At 58.4% G+C, this 7,371-nt stretch overlaps 1 protein-coding gene across 2 annotated transcripts in view; it reads left to right on the forward strand.

Moving 5' to 3' along the window:
- Positions 1 to 840: 840 nt before the first annotated feature.
- The window catches only part of UBE2J2 (ubiquitin conjugating enzyme E2 J2), a 9,761-nt gene continuing 3,230 nt past the window's right edge, over positions 841 to 7,371 (forward strand). For both annotated transcript variants that reach the window (XR_003005274.1, XM_024760286.1), the window contains exons 1-2: positions 841 to 1,186; positions 3,819 to 3,859. Coding sequence is in view for 1 of the 2 variants with exons in the window: in XM_024760286.1 (XP_024616054.1) it covers positions 1,056 to 1,186; positions 3,819 to 3,859 (172 nt within the window). In the remaining variant the exon portion in view is untranslated. The remainder of the gene's footprint in view (positions 1,187 to 3,818; positions 3,860 to 7,371) is intronic.

A 7,371-nucleotide genomic window follows, 5' to 3' on the forward strand; every position in this document is an offset into this window, starting at 1 on the left:
CATCCTGAGCTGCACACCCTGGTGTGTTTTCTGTCTCTACCATGTTTTACCCCAGTGGCTTTCGCGCTTTATTTTTAGCAGTAGAACTTTTTTGCTTTTGTACCTTACGTTGTGAGAAATTCTGGTAGGTTAAGTGGATCGAGCTGGAGCCGTTGTGGTGCCCGTGAGAGTGGGGAGCCCTGTCTTGCGCGTCCCCATCCCGCCCTCCCTCCTCTGGGGCAGAGCTGAGGTGTCCCAGGGCCCCCTCAGGTCTCTTGCCTTGAATGATGCCTGCTCCCTCCTTCCCTGTCCGCAGCCTTCAGTGCTGTCCTGCGCCATCCTGTATGTCCCATGGTGTCCCATCCATCCTCTGCTGGGCCACCAGAGTGGCCTTTCTAACAGAAGATCTGATGTGCCTTAAGGTTTGGGCCTAAAATCCTTGTGGGCACCGCTTGATGCCCTGGCCTCGCGTCCCTGCTTGGCCTCATCGACCGCTGTTCACCGTGTTTGGCTCCTGCCGCGGTGACCCAGTGCTGTGTCCTGGACACGGGACATTTCCTTATCTCTGCCTGTCCAGCTGCCGCTTCCTGAGTCTCTCTGGGGTCCCCATCTCTCTCTCCAGTCCCAGAAAGAGGCTCTTCCTCTGCTCCTCTGTTGCTCCCACCCACCTGTGACCAGTGGTAGGTGTGCTGGAAAATGTTTAACAGCGGGCTTCGGTGGGCCGTGGCGGGGGAGTGGCACCACCCAGCACGGCACTGGGGAGATGCTCGCGTGGCAGGTGGTCAGGGCCTCCTCCCGCGACCCTTGCAGATAGAGCTCTCTCTCCCCGTGGAGGTTCTTTGAAAACAGGAGTGTGGCTGCAGGGTTTTTCTTAACCTTTCTGTCTGACGATGTCGTGTCAGCCAAGATGCTAGCAGGCAGACAGGAAAGGGGACTCCGCGAGGCCCGCGGGTGTCTGAGGGTTCAGGCGAGTCAGCGCGGCCCATGAGCCTCGACTCTGGGTGGCGGAGGCCGCCCCTAGGGAGGGCGGCAGGGGACGCCTCTGTTCTCGTCAGCATAGACCTTGTCTTCCACAGATGAGCAGCAACAGCGCTAAGAGAGCACCCACGACAGCGACGCAGCGCCTGAAGCAGGACTACCTCCGGATTAAGAAAGACCCCGTGCCTTACATCTGTGCCGAGCCCCTCCCTTCCAACATCCTTGAGTGGTAAGGCTCTGCATCCTCCTTCGCCCACACCACCCGTCACCCGGCTTCTCGGGCTGGGCTGTGTGGGCCGGATGGGCCATCTCGGCGCGGGGAAGGGGCTCCTGTACCCTTGGCAGGTGTGAGTGGACTGTGAGGCCTGTGGACGCTGCCCAGTTGTCTTCACGATGGGCAGCAGCTGGGGGTGTGGTGGGCTGTCCTTGACCCCTGCCTGCTGGGGCCAGAGAGAAGGTCCTTCCTGGGGGAGGCTTTGGGGCCTGCAGGCCTCACGGCTGTTGGAGAAGCTACACGTTTAGACTCTCCTCCTCTGCTCTTTGCTTCTTGGTGCTGTGAGGCGCCCTGTCTTACTTTGGCGAGTTGGTGACGGGGGGACGGGTCCTGATGCTCCAGCTCTGTGTTTTGGGAATATGCATTTCATAGTGACTGTCGCCGTGTTGTAGAAGAGCTGCTCCTACCAGGTTTGCTGGTGATTTTGTGAGAGACAAAGTGTAGGGCTGAAATATTAAGGAGTGTTTTCTCCTTGTTATGTTTTGTTCTTAACAAATACTTAAAAAATTTTTTGAAATCCAGAGAAAAGAGATCTGAGTTAAACAGCATTTTCCAGGTTGGACAGGTGTTTGAGGATTTGAGTCTGCGTTCCTCCCTTGGCTCGCAGAGAAGGGCCAGCACTGGCAGGTGGGGCGGAGGGTCTCAGGGGGGAGACTGGCCTTGGCATGTGGGGGAGGCATCAGTGTCGCAGCAGAGCTCTCCCTGTCCCCAGACGACAAAAACCAAGCGTGGCCCCCAGGACGTAGTTGGCAGGTGGACAGATGGGTTCCATGGCAGTCTAGGGGAACATCCTCATTGTGTGGGCCCCTGCTGCATGTGAGTCGAGTCGGGTCCTACGCTCCATCATTCGTTAGGAGGACCTGCTGCAAAGGAAGAGGCGCAGGGCAGAGTCCATTGGAGACCGGACACAAGCTTCCCCTCCCCTGTGGCCAGCTGTGACAAGCCCTGTGAGGTGTATCCACCAGGGAAACCCTTTCGGGACTGAGCACCAGGGATTTCAGTGGGGTGGGTCACGGGCACCTCTGCCTGGTGCCCGCCAGTGTTCCAGACGCCCAGCAGGACAGCAGGCTTCCCTTCAGCACTAAGTACGTTTTTTGCACAAATAGTTGAGATGCATTGGGGTGATGAGAACCCCTTGGAATCCAGTTCCCAGACGCTGGCTGAGGGCAGCAGTGTCAGGCCTGCTGCGTGGGCTCTTCTGCTCAGCTGTGGGTGTCTGTCGCTTCAGCCGGGAGAAGAGCGCGTTTTTTTGGAAGATGCCTGTCCTCCAAGCCTTCCTTGCTCTGCTGCCGCAGGGCTGCTGGGCGCTCTCAGAGCCCTGCTCACCGGCCCTTCCCGGTGTCCTCAGATTGGGCACGGGAATTGGGAGCAGTAACAAATTAAGGCCACGTTCCTTGGTGTGTTCCTGGTCTGCTGACACAGGACGACAGTATTTTTTGAGTCAGATGTTATCAGGCAGCAGGGGTAGGGGTTGTCGCCGCGTCCTGGTGGGAAGCAGTGCCCAAAGGGGCGGTTACTGACCTGTGCTCAGTGTGTCTGGTGTGGTATTTTTGGTTAGGTCTACTTTCTTCTTTGTGCTTTTCTGTCTTCTTTGAAGATTCATTAGCTCAGGGACTTCCCTGGCGGTCCAGTGGTTAGGACTCTGCGCTCTCACTGCTGAGGGCGCAGGTTTCAGCCCTTCATCGGGGAACTAAGATCCCACTAGCTGAGAGGTGTGGCCAAAAAAAAAAAAAAAAATTCATAAGCTCAAATGCTTCTTGACGTAGAGATGAAGCCTCGTTTATTCGCGTGGAGAGCAGAGTCCGTGGCGGCTGGTGCTCCTGGACTGAGGCTCTCTGCGTGTGAGGACTTTGGTGACAGTCACGGGCTGTCCCTGTCCCTCCTGCTGGAGGGCAGCTGCTCTGAGGTCGAGTCTGGTTCTTCCAGGACGTCAGGGCCGGGGACCCAGCCTCTGCGTGTCTCCAGCTGTTCCCGGGTTAGCTACTGCGTGATATTTCAGCATGCTGAAAAATAACCAGATTTCAGGTACGTCTCAAGAATAAATTGTGAAGTTAATTTTTTTTTTTTTTTTTGCGGTACGCGGGCCTCTCACTGTTGTGGCCTCTCCCGTTGCGGAGCACAGGCTCCGGACACGCAGGCTCAGCGGCCATGGCTCACGGGCCCAGCCGCTCCGCGGCATGTGGGATCTTCCCGGACCGGGGCACGAACCCGTGTCCCCTGCATCGGCAGGCGGACTCTCAACCACTGCGCCACCAGGGAAGTCCGTGAAGTTAATTTTTAAATCGTCAGTTGACGGTTAGAGAGGATTAGCTTTTTGCATATTGTGTTGTGGATATAGAAGTACTCTGTGGAAAACTTGGGAGACACAGCCTCTCTGATCCTGTTACAGAGCGGCTAACGTGCCAGCAGCTGGAGAAGCTGCAGAGCTGGGAGCTGGGTAGCTGGTCGGGTTCACCCTTCAGCTCCCCTACTGAGCGTCTGTGAACGTCTAGTTGCGGGTGGGCGCTAAAAACCCCGGCCTGGGAGTGACTCAGACTTTGGAGAACTTGCCGTCCCCAAAGCCAACTCATTTTCTTCCCTCCCTCAGGCACTATGTGGTCCGAGGCCCTGAGATGACTCCCTACGAAGGTAAGTCTTTGCCCTGAGTTAGAGGAACAAGTGGCAGCGTCTGTGTTCAGAGCTGCCCTTGCCTGAGAAACACCTTCTATTTGTAAATAACACTGTTTCTGGTTTGGATGTGCGTGAGGTAGACCGCACGCGTGTGGAGCCCCTTCTGGTTTCCTGCAAGTCATAGAGGGGTTTGCGCAGTTTGGTTTTGCCCATGTGCCTCCGTCTTCAGGGGCTGTTGTGAGTATCGAATTTACCCAGCCTCTGACGTCAGTGGGATCAGAGCTGAGAGAACAGACGGGGGAAAAGTAAGACTAACGTGTATTGTTGAAGGAAAGAAAGGTCATTTTCTGAGTGCTCACTCTGTGCTGAGTCCTCTGAGCTGAGGGGCGGGCCCCTGTGCGGGTAGGACCCTGAGGTGTAGGGGGCCGCAGGGCCTGCCGTGGTCAGGTGATGCTACCCAGCATCCTCTGGTGTTTGCAGACAGATCTCGGAGCTGTCGGTCAGTGAGCCTCCGGGGGCCCGAGGGGAGCCTGGCGCCAGCCTCCGGGTGGTGGAGCCTGGGACAGAGCCGTGGCCAAGTGGGCTCTCTAGTCCCTGGGTCTGATTTCGGGTGGCCGGAGCAGCACACTTGTGTCTTCCTACTGGGGGCTTGTGCATTCGATTCCACTAGAGGACCCATGCTACTGGGGAGGAAGTGTGGGTGCTCTGGACGCCCAGGAGTGTTGTGGGTAGTTGGGCAGACAAGTCACTAGCCTCGTGGGACTCTTGTGGCCCAGGAATCCCTGTTGGGGGATGACCTGCCCTGGGGAAACAGTGCGCAGAAGCGTATCTATAGGGTGGGCGTGTCATGACCGCAGGGTACCGGGCTCGGCGAGGCCGTCGCGTGGGGCCCCAGGAGAAAGGGCGAAGACAGGCCGCAGAACAGCCTGCACAGCTCATGTTAAAACGCTTAGAAACACACGATACGTTTTTAGCGAACTTGGACAGACGCCGAGAACGAGCAGTGTTCTCTCGCGAGTAGGGTTAGGCCTGGTGTCAGAGTTTCCTTATTCTTTGTGGTTTTAGTGTTTAACATACAGTAGAGAACACTGCTTACTAATTATGTGATGAGAGCCCCACACACACTGCGCCCAGGACCGCCAGAACTGTTGGTGGCGTAAGTGAGGCTGACACCTGGGCAGAGGGTAGAGGTGGCAGGGAGAGGAGAGGGCAGCCCCAAGTGAGCGGTGTGGTGGCTGGGACTGCAGGAGACCCCCGCCCACCCAGCCCCTCTGAGCTGGATGAAAGGCTCTCCTTTTCCAGACCCAACCTTGTCACTCTTGCTCTCATTTGCCCCATCTGTTCTCCTGTGTGTCCCTGCTGTTCCCGGTCTTCAGGCTGGGAAAGTCCTCATTCTCCTCGTAAAGCTTTCCTTCGGAGACCAAAGCTTTTCCTGCTGCCCTCCCCCTCCTCCGCTGCGCCCCGCCCACACGCTGCCCTTCTCCCCTCAGCACCTGCTGTTGTGCCCTCTCCTGATGCCTGTCCCCTCCTCAGCTCAGGGCTCTGCTGTCTGCAGTGCCATCCTCTGCTGACTCTGTTCCCATCAGGGTCTCGGAGGGACCCTCAGAATCGCCGCATCTGGTGGATGGCTCTCAGGCCTCAGGGTCTGGGCCTGTGTGGACTCTGGCTCCCTCCTCCTTTGCCCTTCTGACTTCCGGATGCTCTGACCCTTCCCTCCCACGTCCACATCTGTCTGGCTCCGTGTCGGTTGCCCGCTGACCTGGTCCTTGCTCTGGGCTCTGTCGGTGCCAAAACTGTGACAGTAGTTTCACAGTTCAGGTGGGCTTCCCGGTAGTACACGAGTGTTGATCTGTGTCTAGAGGTTTTAAAGCATCCCATTAAAACCCTAACAGGTTTTTGTAGGTGAGCACAGGCTTATTCAAAAACTCCTTCTAAAACTTATGGAAAGGCGAAGGACCTAGAATAGCTAACATAGTTTTTTAAAATCATAAAACTGGGGGAGTCACTGTGCCTGGTTCTGAGACTCTGCGGTGTCGTTGTGTGGACCGGATGGTGTGGCCGGGGCGGGTCCCGGGGTGGAGCAGGGCCCAGGGATCGCCCCGCACAGCTTCTCTGTCAGCAGGGCGGGGCTGGAGGTTCCTGGGGTTCCAGGCGCGGTTCTCCTAGGCCTCCTCCCGACCCGGTGCTCACAGTCTTGTCTGTCTGTCCCGGGGCTCAGTACCCGCGGACACTTGGAATGAAGCCGGAGGAGAGGCCCAGGGGCCTCTCACGCCCTCGGATGCACCTCCCGGCCCGGAACGGACCCTCTGAGGTTGGGAGTGTGTGCCTGGGTGCAAGGAGAACTGCAGGCCCCGCCACCGTGGACCCTGCTCATGGCTCTGCCTGAGCCCCTCGCTGTGCTCTGCCGCGCCCGGAGCCCTTGCCTCTGGGGACTGGCGGGTGGTGCCGACGGGTCCCCTCTGGATCAGCCAGGCGGGGTCGCCACCCCCCATCCCCCGCCCCCGACTGAGCGAGACGGACAGTGTCCCTGTGGTGTGAGCCCACTGCTTCCCGTCACGACCGCGCCACCATGGTCTTCTCTGGGCCGAGCGCCTGTTCCCATCTCCTGCGCTTTTTCCATTTGGGCTTTTCTCAGTACTTGTGGGTTGCAGGTGTGCTTCAGCATCGCTTCTAGAGTTAGTCCCTTGCTGGTGGGCTTGTCTGTGTGCCGAGCTGTCCTCACAGGTGACACTGGTCTCAGTCACCCCTCCACCCCCGACAGTGAGGGTGGAAGCGAGAGCACACCACGTAGCTGGGATGCTGCAGCCGTACAAGGCGGTGGGAGGCCTTCCCCTGGTGGGGTGCTGGAGCGGAGACCTGCAGGGTTGGGGGGACAGCTGGGAGTTCCATTGGGAGGACAGGGCAGCTACCCCAAGCCTCGCTGTACATGCACACATGCACAGACACGCACACGTCTCTGGGAATCCTGTGAAACGCACGTTCTGCCCCGCCGGTGTGGGTGGGCCCAAGGCTCTGCATTTCCAACAGGCTCCCAGGTGCTACCCTGAGAGCAAGGGGGTGAGGCCTCCAGTGGGGACGGGGTGGTGGGACCTGGAGCTGGGTGGGCAGGGATGGAAGCCAGGGGCCCGTTGAGGTCACTCCAAGCTTTGGGGGCTGCATCTGTGGGAAGGTGGGGCCGCTGGGATTTGCTGATGGAGTAGGTGTGATACGGGAGTAGGGGCCCCCCAGAGTTTAGTCTGAATAACTAAGAGGACGGAGCTGCTGCTTGAGGGAAGAAGCAGGAATTCCATCTTGTACCCGTCTGGGGCAGTGTTGCCGGGAAGGTCAGTACGCAGGTCTGGAGTGGGGGAGGGTCCGGAGGTTCCGGGAGGATGCCAGAAGGAGCCGGGCTGCGGTCGGAGGTCGGGCCTTGAGGAATGATTGTGAGGCCTGAGATGGGGTCACGTGGCCCAGCGGGGATGTCTGGTGACTTCAAGGTCAGGAATTTTACATAAAGGAGAGGGAGCATCTGGCAGGGCTTGGAGGGGGGC

The sequence above is a fragment of the Neophocaena asiaeorientalis genome, unplaced genomic scaffold, assembly GCF_003031525.2.
Source record: "Neophocaena asiaeorientalis asiaeorientalis breed wild unplaced genomic scaffold, Neophocaena_asiaeorientalis_V1.1 scaffold489, whole genome shotgun sequence".
NCBI lineage: Eukaryota > Metazoa > Chordata > Mammalia > Artiodactyla > Phocoenidae > Neophocaena > Neophocaena asiaeorientalis.